The sequence below is a fragment of the Poecilia reticulata genome, chromosome 20 (genome assembly GCF_904066995.2).
Source record: "Poecilia reticulata chromosome 20, P_reticulata-male-v2, whole genome shotgun sequence".
NCBI lineage: Eukaryota > Metazoa > Chordata > Actinopteri > Cyprinodontiformes > Poeciliidae > Poecilia > Poecilia reticulata.
In genome coordinates this window covers 27,404,019-27,420,765 of record NC_088849.1, presented here as the reverse complement: position 1 = coordinate 27,420,765, position 16,747 = coordinate 27,404,019, and the positions used below count along the sequence as shown (strand labels likewise).

The window sequence follows — 16,747 nt, the reverse complement described above, 5'->3', positions numbered from 1 at the left end:
CTCAGCGCTGAAGTAGTACTGGGAGTTGAGCAGGGAGGCGTTCTGGAAGTGGACCGGAACCGGATAGCAGCGCAGGATCTCTGCAGTTCCTCTCTTCAGCCTGCGGGGGCGCTCCTCCTCCACCACCACCTGGTACTTACTGCGACAGCAGGGTTCATGAGAGCTCAGAAACATTACGCCGTCTTAGCTAGCTGGTCAGGAAACTAAACGGTCGGTCAGTTACTTAGTTAACAACTAGTCTAATAACAAAACAATCCAGTCAGTTATTTTCTTGACAATTAATCTAAGAATCAACATACATCATTGTGATGTTAATAAAATACATTGGCTCAATGATAAAGAATACCCTTTATTATCAATATTCCCCCGAACGCTCAGCGCCCCTACTGCGCCTGAACGCGCCACGCTCAGCGTCCCGACTGCGCCTGTACGCGCCGCGCTCAGCGCCCCGCCTGCACCTGAACGCGCCACGCTCAGCGTCCCGACTGCGCCTGAACGCGCCGCGCTCAGCGCCCCGCCTGCACCTGAACGCGCCACGCTCAGCGCCCCGCCTGCACCTGAACGCGCCGCGCTCAGCGTCCCGACTGCGCCTGAACGCGCCGCGCTCAGCGCCCCGCCTGCACCTGAACGCGCCACGCTCAGCGTCCCGACTGCGCCTGAACGCACCACGCTCAGCGCCCCGACTGCGCCTGAACGCACCGCGCTCAGCGCCCCGACTGCGCCTGAACGCACCGCGCTCAGCGCCCCGACTGCGCCTGAACGCACCGCGCTCAGCGTCCCGTCTGCGCCTGAACGCACCGCGCTCAGCGCCCCGACTGCGCCTGAACGCATCACGCTCAGTGTCCCGCTTGTGTCCTGAACGCGCCACGCTCAGCGTCCCGACTGCGCCTGAACGCCTCACGCTCAGCGTCCCGACTGCGCCTGAACGCCTCACGCTCAGCGTCCCGCTTGTGTCCTGAACGCCTCACGCTCAGCGTCCCGACTGCGCCTGAACGCCTCACGCTCAGCGTCCCGCTTGTGTCCTGAACGCGCCGCGCTCAGCGTCCCGACTGCACCTGAACGCGCCGCGCTCAGCGTCCCGACTGCACCTGAACGCGCCGCGCTCAGCGCCCCTACTGCGCCTGAACGCGCCACGCTCAGCGCCCCGCGTGTGTCCTGAGGGATGTTGGGAACTACAGTTGCTCCTCATGGTCAGGACAGAAGTCATACACCAGCAGGTGCCGCACTAATGGGCTCTCAGGATGTAGGACTGCAGCACTAAATGAAGGGAGAGCAGGAAGACCTGCGCGCTCCTCCGTGCGCAGTGACTCATTGTTGACAGGAAACTGATCCCGTCTGGACTTCCCTCCAGAGGCGGAGCCAGAGAGACATCAGAGACATCTGATGACCGACATGTAGCAGCACCAGGTCATTCCGATACAGTATTTGGAATCATTGTATTATGCAGAGATGAAAACCAATAATAAAAATATGAAAAGAAAATGTATAAACTTTATAATAGGCCATGTGATGATGCGTATAATAGATTTATATCAGGTGTGATCCGTAGCCAGTCTTGGTGATGATTTGGCTGAGGGGGTTCAGGCCTATTGAAGGCTCTTAGAGTCCTATTGATGTTGTACATCTCTAAGTCATAGACTTTCTTGTAATCAATCCAAGCGGTACACAGGTTGGTGTGTCGGGTTTTGCAGTCTCGGGCGACTGTGTGGTCTACAAGGAGTTGGTGTTTGGCTCGTCTGCTATTTATGCCTAAGCCCTTCTGTGCCTTGCTCATGTATTTATCCATGTGCCCGCTTATCTTAGCCGCTATGATGCCTGACATGAGCTTCCATGTTGTAGAGAGACAGGTTATTGGCCGATAGTTGGATGGGACTGAACCCTTCGAGGGTTCCTTCTGTATCAGGATTGTGCGCCCTTCAGTTAACCATTCAGGGTGAGTCCCATTTTGTAGCAGCTGGTTCAGTTGAGCTGCCAGTCGCTCATGGAGGGCAGTGAGTTTCTTAAGCCAGTAGGCATGGATCATGTCAGGTCCTGGTGCTGTCCAGTTTTTCATACCCGAGACTCTGTCTTGGACATCTGCCACAGTGATGGTTACCGGGGCTTGTTCAGGGAGGTTGCTGTGGTCCTCTCGTGGAGAGGTTAGCCACTGTGCATTGCTGTTGTGGGACGCCTCCCTTTCCCATATGCCTTTCCAGTATTGTTCAGTCTCCAGCCTGGGTGGGTCCGCTCTGTTGTTATTACCCTGCCATTGAGAGTACACTTTAGCTGGTTGGGTGGCGAAGAGCCGGTTAATCCTCCTGGCTTCATTCTCTCTCGTGTATCTCTTTAGGCGGCTGGCCAAGGCTTGGAGCCTTTGTTTGGCAGTTTCGAGTGCTTCAGGTATGGGCATCTGGCTGTACTTCTTGGGTGCTGATCTTGTCATTGCACCCCTTTGGAGCTCTGACAGTTGACTCACTTCCCTCCTTGTTATCTTGATCTTAGCCTCTAACCGTCTTTTCCATGGTGGGTATTGGGTCTCATGGTTGCTCTTATAACCAAGCATCTCAAGGATCACTGATGCTGAGTTGTATATCAGCTCATTGGTTTCTGTTATGGTGTTGGTAGGGATCGTTCTCAATGCCGAATTCACATCTTCAATGAGACTTTCTGATGGTACTTCACTCAGCCGTTGTAATTGGCGTCGGGGTCGTCTGGTGTTCATTCGGGCCATGATTCTCTCTCTCAGGTCAGTTGCTGCCTCGTTCAGCTCAGATGGTTCGTTCATTACTGGGGCTACATACCCAGTCTCTGGGCGGGGAGTTGTAGTTGACTCCCTTCTGACCTGGCATCCTGGCTCCTTCCCGTAGCACTTGTGTCGTACCTCGTCAATCTCAAGTTGTGACAGCAGTTGCCGTTTGCGGATGTTGGAACACTGAGCTACTAGTTGTTTGGCAGTTAGTGTTGACTGGGGATGTCGAGCTAACCATTCCTCCCACAGTCTTTGCATGTAGCCCCTCTGACTAGGATTACTTGAGTAGTAGCATTCCAACAGATCCATGTTTTCACCTCTCGCCCATTTCCGTCTTGTTCCAGTAGCCCACTTTTCATCAGGGTGCTCTGGTTCCCCAGCACCTTGTTTGGCCGGACGACGTCAGAGCCGGCATGTCGTGCTTATCAATGTCTCTCATGGTATGAGGTCAGCTATATAGATCAAAGGGTCTTTCCTAAGGACCTACACTGACAGCTCAATGTCACTGTTGTATCTTTGCCCCGGCCTGGAATCAAACCAGGGTCTCCTGGTGAAAGTCGGGTGACTGACCCATTGAATCGGGTGAGTTGGGTGACTTGTATATATATTCTCATTTGTGGCCTCTGGCTCCACCACTACTCCTTTCTCTTTCTTTCCTCCCACTCTTGTTTCTCTCTATCTCCTTTCTTCTTTTTCAAACCGTCTCCAATCACATTCCTCCATACTCGCAGAGTGTGTGTGTGACAGTAATCAGATTACAGCTGCAGGTCGCCCGCAGCAACACCTTTTGTCCTGCGCTGTCGGAGCTCAAAGCTCAGTTAAATTTAAACACGGCGACAGGAAGCGCATCTGACGGCTTCCAGGGCAGCACCGAGGCAACACACACACTCACTCAGTGTGTGTGTTGCCTCGGTGCTGCAGCTCAGAGGAACAAGGTGGTTCCATTAGAACCTGACCCGGCTCCGGATGGACCACACCCACTGCTTCTTAATTGACCCAATCACTGGTTGCCCCACAGCTGTCCACATGGCAACTGTTTCCGTGGTAACACCTGGCAGAACGACTGTAGGAGGTTCTGCCAGGTGTGAGGGTGGGTGGCGTGCCCAGGGCTACCTGACGGGGGCGCCGCGGCTCTGAGCAGGCTTCAGCAGGACGGTGACGGACGAGTCGGTCTGGTTGAGAGGGGACTCCTGGTCATAGGGTGGCATCAGAGGGGCTGGGGGTAAATAACAAGAGGGGGTTAGAGACAGGGGCAGCTTCACCAGAACAACAAACCAGAGCTGACCGACCGGAGATCCTGGTGGTGAACTGGGTGATAACTGGGGGCCCGAAGCCCTTGATGGTAGAAGCTCTTATTGTGAAGGAGTAGGTGGAGCCTGGCGACAGCCCCGAGAACACGTGACTCGTCTCATTGGCCGCCTTCAGCACCTTGCCGCTCTGATTGGACAGGTCAAACTCTGTGTCGAAAGAGCTCAGAGCTTTGTAGGTAATCTGTGGAGAGAGTGGCATGAGCGCCTGGCGGCCGAACCTGGGCTTCGTGAGAAATGCGGTTGTTCTGACCTCGTAGTGGCGGATCAGGCCGAAGGCTTGCTGCGGCTCCCTCCAGCTCAGCCCGATCTGCTGCTCATAGCTGCGGCCCAGGATGGAGTCCACCGGGACCGCACCAGGCACTGCAACCACAAACCGAGTCAGGACTGGGTCAGAACGCAGAACCCGACCCACTCAGACCCACACAGACCCACTCAGATCCACTCAGACCCACACAGACCCACTCAGACCCACTCAGACCCACTCAGATCCACACAGACCCACTCAGACCCACTCAGACCCACTCAGACCCACTCAGACCCACAGAGCTCCACAGAGACCCACTCAGATCCACAGAGATCCACAGAGACCCACTCAGATCCACTCAGACCCACTCAGATCCACAGAGATCCACAGAGATCCACACAGATCCACTCAGACCCACACAGATCCACACAGACCCACTCAGATCCACCCAGACCCACTCAGATCCACAGAGATCCACCCAGACCCACTCAGATCCACCCAGACCCACTCAGCATCGTACCGTCCTGGTCGGTCAGCACCAGCAGCTCCTCACTCTCCTTGTGTCCCTCCTGGTTGCTTAGCAACAGCTTCAGGCTGACGTTGGTGAATGGCGGAAGGTTACGCACGGTGTGCTGTGGCTGCGCACTCCTAGTGTCCGACACCACCTCCTCGCCCAACTGCTCCTTCACCTCCCTGCAGGAGACAAAGACTGAGGTCCACCTGCTGGCCACGCCCACTCACTGGCCCCGCCCACTCTGCTTACCTTGTGGCTCCTGCAGGCCGGTAGCGGTACTGCACCGTCAAATTGTAGTGGTGGCAACGCGTCACATTGTATCCGAACGGCTGCCATTGGACCGTCACCTGTTTGGACTGAACATCTGCCACCAGGAGGCGCCGCGGGCCGTGCATCGGATCTGACAAACACAACAGCCAACGATGAGAAGCCGCCACTGCAGAGTCGCTTCAGGGCTTTACTGGCCTCGACCGCTGGGCTCAGACCGTTCTCTGTGGTTCCTCTGCTAAGGTTCTGTGACCCGTCTGGACAGTCCAACAGGTCTACTAATGGGTCCAACCATCCAGTCACCAGACCGGAACCATGTGGAGGGAACCGCTGTGTTCTCGCAATCCCAGACCTCCAGAACTTTCAACTTCAGACACACGAATAAAAACACACACCTAGACACACACCTAGACACACACCTAGACTAGACACACACCTAGACACACACCTAGACTAGACACACACCTAGACACACACCTAGACACACACCTAGACACACACCTAGACACACACCTAGACTAGACACACACCTAGACTAGACACACACCTAGACACACACCTAGACACACACCTAGACACACACCTAGACTAGACACACACCTAGACACACACCTAGACACACACCTAGACTAGACACACACCTAGACACACACCTAGACACACACCTAGACACACCTAGACACACACCTAGACACACCTAGACACACCTAGACACACCTAGACTAGACACACACCTAGACTAGACACACACCTAGACTAGACACACACCTAGACACACACCTAGACACACACCTAGACACACACCTAGACTAGACACACACCTAGACACACACCTAGACTAGACACACACCTAGACACACACCTAGACACACACCTAGACACACACCTAGACTAGACACACACCTAGACTAGACACACACCTAGACACACACAATCTGAGTCAGTATTTCTGTGTTTCTGGATGACAGACGGAGATCCACTCAGAAGAGGAATGATGGATAAAAGTAGCTCAGAGCAATTTCTCCTGACAAAAACTGCCTCCCTGTGTGTGTGTGTGTGTGTGTGTGTGTGTGTGTGTGTGTGTGTGCGCAGAACAATACTTTTCCTGTTCTCTCTTACCTTTCATCTGTGTGTGGTCGATGAAGGCTGCTCACAAACTTCCTGTTATTGAGCTGTGGCTGCGCACACACACACACACACACACACACACACACACACACACACACACACACACACACACACACGCCCTCTAAGGCTGTTAGTGCAGCACTTGTGAGCTTCTTCTCGATTGTGGGATGAAAGACGGACAGAGCTAAAACCCTGCTGCATGTACAGCACACACACCGTCACACACGCACCAACATCGCCACGGCAACAATTGGGGTTGGGGTTCAAGGAGAGAAGGAGGGGCTGAGCTGGATCCTATTACCCATAATCCCCGGGGGGAAGAGAAAGCCGCCTCATGAAATCCTTCAATTCCTCAAAGAAGAAATGTTTCTGAATGACAGTTGGACACGTCCCTGTTGGACACGTCTGTTGGACACGTCCCTGTTGGACACGTCCCTGTTGGACACGTCCCTGTTGGACACGTCCCTGTTGGACTCGTCTGTTGGACACGTCCCTGTTGGACACGTCCCTGTTGGACACGTCCCTGTTGGACTCGTCTGTTGGACACGTCCCTGTTGGACACGTCCCTGTTGGACACGTCCCTGTTGGACACGTCCCTGTCCTGCAGCATTTCAAGCAGCCACTTGTTGCGTTGGAACCGAATAGCGTTCTGTTCTGGCTGCATATTTAAGGAACCGAGTCTTCAGGTCCAAACGGGTCAGCAGGAGACTCGGTCTGGACCCGTCTTCAGGTCCGCCAGAGGAGCTGTTTCAGAAACGGTTTATTTGGTTCCGATGGCGGTTATGCAGAGCGGCTCCTGTCCACTGTCGCCATGTGCTTGCTGAGGAGGCGGAGCTAATGCCTGATGCAATCAGCCGGATCCAACCAAAGATCTGGACTGGAATCAGTGGGACCGGGTTCCTCTGGAACAACAGGTGTTCAGGTTCTGCAGCGGCTCGGACCTCCAGAATGTCACCGCTAAACGACTTCAGGTCTGATGACCCCTGCTGCACCATGTGACCCGCCTTCCTCCTCCAGTTCCTCCTCTTCCTCATTCTCCTCTTCCTCCTCCTCCAGATGACGTCTGACTGTTGAAAAGTCGCCGCCTCGCTGCCTGACCTTTTCAGCCAACGCCACCCTGACTGATTGAAACAGATTTCCTACATGACTCTGGCATTCAGCCACTGACACACACACACACACACACACACACACACACACACACACACACACACACACACACACACACACACACACACACACGCAGAGCAGCTGCTGTGAATGATATTTCCGACCTCAGTTTCCGATCTCCTGCTTCTCTTACATTCAGTGTGATAAGGACAGAAAGCATGTAGCAGTGGCAGCGCCCCCACCAGGCAGCGCCCCCACCAGGCAGCGCCCCCACCAGGCAGCGCCCCCACCAGGCAGCGCCCCCTGCAGGCAGCGCCCCCTGCAGGCAGCGCCCCCACCAGGCAGCGCCCCCACCAGGCAGCGCCCCCTGCAGGCAGCGCCCCCACCAGGCAGCGCCCCCTGCAGGCAGCGCCCCCTGCAGGCAGCGCCCCCACCAGGCAGCGCCCCCTGCAGGCAGCGCCCCCACCAGGCAGCGCCCCCACCAGGCAGCGCCCCCTGCAGGCAGCGCCCCCTGCAGGCAGCGCCCCCACCAGGCAGCGCCCCCACCAGGCAGCGCCCCCAGCAGGCAGCGCCCCCAGCAGGCAGCGCCCCCACCAGGCAGCACCCCCAGCAGGCAGCGCCCCCACCAGGCAGCGCCCCCTGCAGGCAGCGCCCCCAGCAGAAGATGCATTCAGGCACTTCCTGTAAATATGAGGACGTGTTGGACGAAAGTCAGAGGACAGAATGTCCATCGGTTGGTCCACCACCAACATGCTGTTCTGACCTCTCTGGGCCTCCGTACTCACATTGTGCAGATCAGCGTTCCTTCAGAAACAATGTTCAATCAAACACAACAAACACCAACCCAGTCTGGTCCGGTTCAGGTCCATCCAGTCCAGAACCGGAACCTGAACACGGCGGCGAACAGAGCGTGAAAATCTGAGGTGGAAAAAGCCCGGATGGAGGAAGTGAAATATTGATGGTGTTTTCCTGAGAGCCTGCAGACAAACGGACCGTCGCTCTTTAATGGATGTTAACAGAACCGGGCCGGATCTCAGGACTGCAAGGTCTTCTGGTTCTGGTCAAGTTCTGAAGCCATGAGTTCTGACCTCGGCTCCAGAACCTTCAGCAAGTTTATCTCAGGAACGTCTCTGGTTGGTCCACCAGAACTTTGGTCACATCAACGAGAATCATTTGGACCACACTTTAGGTTCTGCAGGTTCTGATTTTGCCACACCATCCAGCTGCTGGTCCAATCAGAACATCAGGATCCAGAGAATCTGGCACCAAACTGCTCTCTACGGATCGCCACACCGAACCCGACAGCTGCTCCAGAACATCTACAACACAACCACCAGGTCCGGTCCAGAACAACCAGCCTCAAACATTTACTTTCCAGAACCGATTTAGAACAAACCATCAGGTCCAGAACCACCAGGTCAGGGTGGTCTGTGGTACTGCTACAAGTCTGGTTCTGGAGCAGAGGTCCAAACTCTGGATGTGTTTTACAGAACCAGGTTCTTCCCACCGAAGCGGTTCTGGTACCAGGACCGGCTCTTCTCTGGTTTCATCCAGCGGATGTATGGACCTCCTGGTGTTAGGTTCTGGAGGAGGATCCGGGTTCTGGAGGAGGATCCGGGTTCTGGAGGAGGATCCGGGTTCTGGAGGAGGATCCGGGTCGGGGTGGAACCGGTGAAGACTTGATTTGGGTGTAAAAGTTCTTCTGCAGCCCAGTCGGGTCTGTAGGGATCAGTGGAGGATTTGAAGCTTCTGGATCAGAACCGATCAGAACCAAGCCAGAGGTTGGCAGCAGCAGATGTTTGTGTCACCAAGTCGAGTCGCCTGACTGAGCGGCGCATCCTAAAGCGGGTATGATGGGAACGCTCATTCATTATTAAACACACACACACACACACACACACACACACACACACACACACACACACACACGACTGCTCCATAATTCATCTCCAGTCAGATGAATAAATAAAAGCAGCTGAAGACACAGATGAGTTTTATCAGAGCGAACATGATCGCTCAGAAGCTCACCGAGAGCCTGAGCTGCCAATCACACACACACACACACACACACACACCCCTACACACACACACACACACACACACACACCCACCCCTACACACACACACACACACACACACACACACACACACACACCCCTACACACACACACACACACACACACACCCCTACACACACACACACACACACACACACACACACACACACACCCCTACACACACACACACACACGCGCGCGTCTTTTCATGTTTCTGCCTGTTTCCTGCTGTTCTCTCTGAGGAGCGCTTGTTTTTACCAGCTGACAGCTCAGACGGGTGGAGGTTATCACAGAGAACACCAACCTGTTGGAGAACCTCCACCTGCACCAGGCAGAGCAGAACCACCTGGAGCAGGTTGAGGTTCTGCTCGTCCCAGAACTTCCTCATTGGACGGTTCTGCAGGCCCAGTCAGAACCGGGCCCAGTAGCTCGCGGTTCCTGTGGTAATCAGTGAAATTCTCTGATGATCCAATAAACATTCTGCAGGTTTTTCATCCATTTTATGCAAAATGGGAAATAAATGAAAGATGCAAATGAATTTACTTCATTTTAAAAGATTAACCCTTTACTGAACCTGCAGCCGGTGAGGAGAAGCGACCAGAAGGTTCAACATGTTGTTAATTAATGTTTTTATATTTTACTCTTCATGATTCATCAACTTTGATCAACAGATCAATTCATCACGATCAATGATTCCAGCCGTTCAAACGCGCCTTCATCAGAACCACCAGAACCACCAGGACCACCAGAACCACCAGAACCTCCATCAGAACCATCAGAACCACCAGAACCATCAGAACCACCAGAACCAGCAGAACCAGCAGAACCATCAGAACCATCAGAACCACCAGAACCAGCAGAACCATCAGAACCACCAGAACCATCAGAACCACCAGAACCATCAGAACCACCATCAGAACCATCAGAACCACCAGAACCATCAGAACCACCAGAACCTCCATCAGAACCATCAGAACCATCAGAACCATCAGAACCACCAGGACCACCAGAACCATCAGAACCATCAGAACCAGCAGAACCAGCAAAACCTCCATCAGAACCATCAGAACCATCAGAACCATCAGAACCACCAGGACCACCAGAACCATCAGAACCATCAGAACCATCAGAACCACCATCAGAACCACCAGAACCTCCATCAGAACCATCAGAACCACCAGAACCATCAGAACCAGCAAAACCACCATCAGAACCATCAGAACCAGCAAAACCTCCATCAGAACCATCAGAACCACCAGAACCACCATCAGAACCATCAGAACCACCAGAACCACCATCAGAACCATCAGAACCATCAGAACCACCAGAACCACCATCAGAACCATCAGAACCACCAGAACCACCAGAACCACCATCAGAACCATCAGAACCACCAGAACCACCATCAGAACCATCAGAACCACCAGAACCACCATCAGAACCATCAGAACCATCAGAACCACCAGAACCTCCATCAGAACCACCAGAACCACCAGAACCATCAGAACCAGCAAAACCTCCATCAGAACCACCAGAACCACCAGAACCATCAGAACCATGTTTCGTCTCCAAACTGTCAGCAGTTCTGCCAACGAGTCCAGAAAAACCCAGCAGCACCCGAACGCATCATCCCCCAGAACCAGTCCAGAACCTGAGACCGGACCTGCAGCTAGGAATTCAGTCAGACTGGAATCAATATGAACAATGATAACGAATCAATAAGTGAATTGATTCTGATGCTGAGGGAACCAGCCTCTGATCATGATTATTGCTATAAGTGAAGTTATCAGCTGGTCCTTCTGCTCGGCACACATCACAGTAATTACTGCATAAACATCTTTCATTTTTAATGAACATTTATTATTTATGGAAGCTAAATATTTCATAACCGAGCGTGTTATCAGCGACATGACAATAAACGGAAGATAAAACATTTCAGAACCAAACCCAGATAACAACAACAACACTTATAATAATAATAATAATAATAATAACAACACTTATAATAATAATAATAATAACAATAATAATAATAATAATAATAATAACAACAACAATAACACTTATAATGATAATAATAATAATAATAATAATAATAATAATAACAACAACAATAACACTTATAATAATAATAATAATAACAATAATAATAATAATAATAATAATAATAACAACAACAATAACACTTATAATAATAATAATAATAATAATAATAATAATAATAATAATAACAACAATAACACTTATAATAATAATAATAATAACAATAATAATAATAATAATAATAATAATAACAACAACAATAACACTTATAATGATAATAATAATAATAATAATAATAACAACAATAACACTTATAATAATAATAATAATAATAATAATAACAACAACAATAACACTTATAATAATAATAATAATAATAACAACAATAACAATAATAATAATAATAAACGTGGATCATAAATAAGAGGGAAGAACCTCCAGAGTTCTACAGCTGCTGCACCTGTTTAATTAGCTAGCTAATTGCTAATCACATCCTGTTTGTTGTTTGCACACATTAAATCAGTGTGTGTGTGTGTGTGTGTGTGTGTGTGTGTGTGTGTGTGTGTGTGTGTGTGTGTGTTCACCCAGCCAGTAAGCAACAGCTATTAGAGCTCCAGTTTCAGCACTCAGGGCTAATGAGCGCAGCACTAACGAAGCAGGCTGCCTTAACGAGCTCACCGTTGGCCATTAGCCGCCTGATGAGTTAGCTTAGCATTAATGGTCCAACATTAACCTCCTGAAGAGATGAGGCGGCCTGCAGACCAGACATCCATCAGGTACCACTGGCTTCACTCACCTGCACACTTGGTCCTGGCTCTGAGCGGTGGCCCAGGGTTTCCTGTCCCTCCTTCCAGGGGCCTGGTCAGCAGAACGCTGATCTCGTACTCTGTGTCTGGGTCCAGGTGTCCGATCTTGTGGGTGGGCTTGTCGACAGGTGTGGTGTCGATCAGCATGCCCGCCGTTGTACGGTACTCCACCTGGCAACCAGGACAGCATTAGAACCCGCCAGCTGCATTGAGCAACCTGTTCCCCTCCTGGCCTGTGGGGGCGCTGCACCAAGAACCACTGAAGGAAACGACACAAAAACCTCTGAAGACACTGAGAGCAACTTCCTTCTTCACCAGATGGAAACAAGATGGAGGATTTTAGCGGTTGGAGGATTTCTCTTTAGGCTAAAGACCAGGAGCCATTTCTGCTGCTAGCTAACATGTTAGCTTTGGTTGGATTTACCCAGAATGCCCTGCGCTGTAGTCCACTTCCTGCTTTTGGAGCGGTCTCTGGTCCGCTTGGCCTGGTTCACATTCAAACCAACCAGAGTTCACTTCAACCGAACCCAGACCGAGGTCTGGAGGACCAGAGGTCAGAGGTCGGTCAGCGTTCACACCTCACCAACCGAACCGGACTTTGACTAGGCAAACGGACTGGAGTTGAGTTAAAGTGGACTGGAGCAGGAGTGAAGAAGATCTGGTGAAAATGCATGACTAGACGCCAACCTGACTCAAGAGGAGCTTCAACCAGAACGTTTTGAGAACGACTCAGAGATTTACAGGAGTTCAGTGCCATGAACTGTGGGACAATGTGGAACATTGTCTGAGATCTTCTACAGCCTTACAGGTTCTACTCCTCAAACACACCAGAACCTCAGTAGAGTCCAGTGAAACCAGGAAGGGCGAACACCAGGCTCTTGTGTTGGACCTGCATGACGTCGCCAGTAGCTAGCAGGAACTCTGATGTAAGGCTGGTGGTTACATGAGGAACCACCGGACCAAGCAGACCTCTGGAAAACCGCATCAGTAAAGAGCCGGAGAACCTCCTGACCCGTCCCTAACGGGTCCAGCAGAACTGACCTGCCACACGCAGACCACCACAACCAACGGTCAGTGACGGACCAGGACTCACCTCTCTGTCAATGATGGGTCCGTCTCCGTTGATGGAGTTGGCGTTGAGTTGGATCCAGAGGTAGGTGGCGCCGACCGCAGTGAGCTGAGGTGGGGCAATTGGTACCGGTGGTTCTGAGGGAGTGAGAAATCCAGGATCAGTCCAACACACACACACACACACACACACACACACACACACACACACACACACACACACACTCCTCAGGGTCTCACTGGCCTCTTAGCAGGGGGGGAAAAGTTAACGAGTTAATTAATATTTGTGACCTTCGGCGAATCACAGCAGACCTGGATTCTATTACCCAGAATCCTCAGAGGAGCTGCTCCACTTCCTCCTGACCCAGTTCGAACACACGCGCACACACACACACACCTCCACACACATACCGCACACTCACACGCAAGCACACACACACACACACACACACACGCACGCACGCACGCACGCACGCACGCACGCACGCACGCACGCACGCACGCACAGGAGGTCTCCTACATTCAGGTTTCATCCCTGAAAATAGTCAGACAGCGTCCAGCAGCCAATCAGAGGCCAGGACTCACGTTTGACTGTGAGGTCAGCGTAGGAGGACACGCCCACGCCTCGATCTGATTGGACGATGCAGCGGTAGCGTCCCGAGTCGCCTTTGGTCGTGTTCTTGATGTCGAAGCTCGCCACGTAACGCCGGGAGTTCACCGGCCTGGTCTCCTTGGCAACGGCCTGCCGACCCCCCATGCCCTGCGACCCGAAGAGAGGCGGTGAGAGAGGAAGGGGGCGTGGCCAGACCATTGCCGTGGGCGGACTCACCTGCAGGTAGAGCAGCAGGTGGTGCTGCGGCTGGCCGTTCACCGTGCATTGGAAGGAGGCCGTCTGGCCGGCGTTCACCTCCACCGCCTTAAGGTGCAGCGGGTGGGGTGTGCTCACTGCGCAGGGAGGTCAGAGGTCAAACACTGAGTCAGCAACACAGAGCAGCCACACCTGGCGTCACACGGGATGACGGCCTGACACACACTGATACACACATGTTTGCCTGACTGTCTTTGTGGGGACTTTCCATTGACTTCCATTCATTTCTACAGCCAAACCCAATTCACACCTTAGTCCTGAATCTGACCCCTGACCCCTGACCCAAAAACAGCGTTTCACCTTCGGCCCCCTCCAGGGGCCGTGGGTCCCCACAACATAGCATGTGTCAGGAAAATGGTCCCCACAAGGTATTACAAACAAACGCACACACACACACACACACACACACACATCAAAACAGGGCAGCATCTAAACTGCGGCTGGTTGGATGAGCAGTGAGATAAACAGACGCATGGATCAAAGTCCATGCTAATCAATTTATATTTTAATGAGCTCCCCTGCCTACACACACACACCGATACACACACACACCGATAGACACACACACACACACACACACACACCGATACACACACACACACCTATAGAGACACACACACACACACCGATACACACACACACACACACCGATACACACACACACCGATACACACACACACACCGATACACACACACACACACACACACACACCGATACACACACACACACACACCGATACACACACACACCGATACACACACACACACCGATACACACACACACACACACACACACACACACACCGAGACACACACACACACACACTGATAGACACACTTTGACCTTGTTTTTAAGATGCCAGTAGAACTTTTTACATTATTATCCGATTAGGTACCCAAACCTCGTTAATCAATTAGAGACCTGCTCTGGTAAGGGGCGGAGCTTGCTGTCATTGTGTGTGTGTGTGTGTGTACTTACTACACTGGTGTCCCTGCAGAGTGATGTCTCTGATGGCCAGGACTCCTCTCTGCCCGGTGCTGACCGCCTCGAACAGAACCTGGAAGACACCAGAGTCCGTTGGGACTCGGCGGCTAACGAAAGGCAGCTGCAGTGGTTGAGGCACAGGCTAATTTTCTAGTTATTTTCTAGCACACTTAGCTTAGCATAGCTTAACGGTTTGCAACTCTATTTTTAGCACTGCTATGCTAACTCTATTCAACTTAACGTAAAGTGACAATTATTAAACAATTATGGACTATAAATTGCTGCTTAATTGACCTCTGTTCTGCAGTGAGGCGTTAGCGCCAAGCTAATATGTATTCCTATGGGCCCCATGCGGGAACCTCAGGAACATTTTACCACCGCGTCTCACAGCAGCTAACTGCTGCTAACTGCTAACTCTTCGTCCTGTTAACAGTTTTATTGTAATAATAATAATAACACATTTTTTCTGAAGGCGCCTTTCAAAGCTCATAGACAGGCTTGAGACTGTTGGACATTTGGACAGAGACGTTCTAGTTCAGCTCAGTGTCCAGGTCATCACTCCTCCATCGCCGTGCCATCCAGCAGGACGTCCTGTCCCGCTGTCCAGAGGACACTTCCACTAGTTTCTGTCCTCTGCCAGAACCGAGACCTTGTGATCTCAGCAACATGTAAAAGGACAGACATCTCTCAGCTGTCTGTCCTTTCAAATGTCCCATGGTGTCTCTCAGCTGTCCCCTGGTGTCTCCAGGTGTCCCCTGGTGTCTCTGAGCTCTCAGCTGTCCCCTGGTGTCTCCAGGTGTCCCATGGTGTCTCTCAGCTCTCAGCTGTCCCCTGGTGTCTCCAGGTGTCCCCTGGTGTCTCCAGGTGTCCCATGGTGTCTCTGAGCTCTCAGCTGTCCCCTGGTGTCTCCAGGTGTCCCATGGTGTCTCTCAGCTCTCAGCTGTCCCCTGGTGTCTCCAGGTGTCCCCTGGTGTCTCCAGGTGTCCCTGTCCAGCCGTGCAGCAGAGAGGACATGTCCTCTCAGGCCTCGGGGACAAACAGGAAGCTCTTGATGGACCAGCCGCGATGCAAACACATTCCATGGTCTTATCGTCACGGAAACCGCTGCCACACTTCCTGTTAGAGCCCAGAAACAGGAAGCGCTCCTCCCTCCATCTGTTTTCCTCCACTTCCTTTTCCAGAACTCTTCCTCTGCTTCTCTCCATCCTCCTCCTCCTCTTTCATTTACTCCGTCACTAATGAGGTGGATGAGCTGTTGCCATGGTGATGCAGCTAATTAGTGCGCCTCGCTGTGATGATGGGGCGGCACTTCAAACACCTGCATGTCTGTCTCTGATTGGCCGGGAGCCGGAGACCGAACCGGAGGAGACGATTCAGAACGTGACCGAGGTTGGGACTAGGCTGGCCAAAGGGACCCTACTGATTCCCTTTGGACCCATAGGGAGCCTGTAGGGAATCTGTAGGGAACCTGTAGGGAACCAATAGGGAACCTGTAGGGAACCAATAGGGAATCTGTAGGGAACCAATAGGGAACCTGTAGGGAACCAATAGGGAACCAATAGGGAACCAATAGGGAACCAATAGGGAACCTGTAGGGAACCAATAGGGAACCTGTAGGG

At 52.2% G+C, this 16,747-nt stretch overlaps 1 protein-coding gene across 8 annotated transcripts in view; it reads right to left on the bottom strand.

Moving 5' to 3' along the window:
* LOC103460173 (receptor-type tyrosine-protein phosphatase mu-like) overlaps positions 1 to 16,747 on the bottom strand; it is an 86,694-nt gene that overhangs the window by 37,687 nt on the left and 32,260 nt on the right. For all 8 annotated transcript variants that reach the window (XM_081601165.1, XM_081601166.1, XM_081601167.1 and 5 more), the window contains exons 5-15: positions 15,123 to 15,201; positions 14,105 to 14,220; positions 13,861 to 14,035; positions 13,301 to 13,413; positions 12,198 to 12,378; positions 5,046 to 5,196; positions 4,803 to 4,975; positions 4,289 to 4,398; positions 4,018 to 4,219; positions 3,842 to 3,944; positions 1 to 139 (exon numbers count right to left, since the gene is read on the bottom strand). The exon at positions 1 to 139 is cut by the window's left edge and continues 43 nt beyond it. In XM_081601165.1, coding sequence (XP_081457291.1) covers positions 1 to 139; positions 3,842 to 3,944; positions 4,018 to 4,219; positions 4,289 to 4,398; positions 4,803 to 4,975; positions 5,046 to 5,196; positions 12,198 to 12,378; positions 13,301 to 13,413; positions 13,861 to 14,035; positions 14,105 to 14,220; positions 15,123 to 15,201 — 1,542 coding nt within the window. The remainder of the gene's footprint in view (positions 140 to 3,841; positions 3,945 to 4,017; positions 4,220 to 4,288; positions 4,399 to 4,802; positions 4,976 to 5,045; positions 5,197 to 12,197; positions 12,379 to 13,300; positions 13,414 to 13,860; positions 14,036 to 14,104; positions 14,221 to 15,122; positions 15,202 to 16,747) is intronic.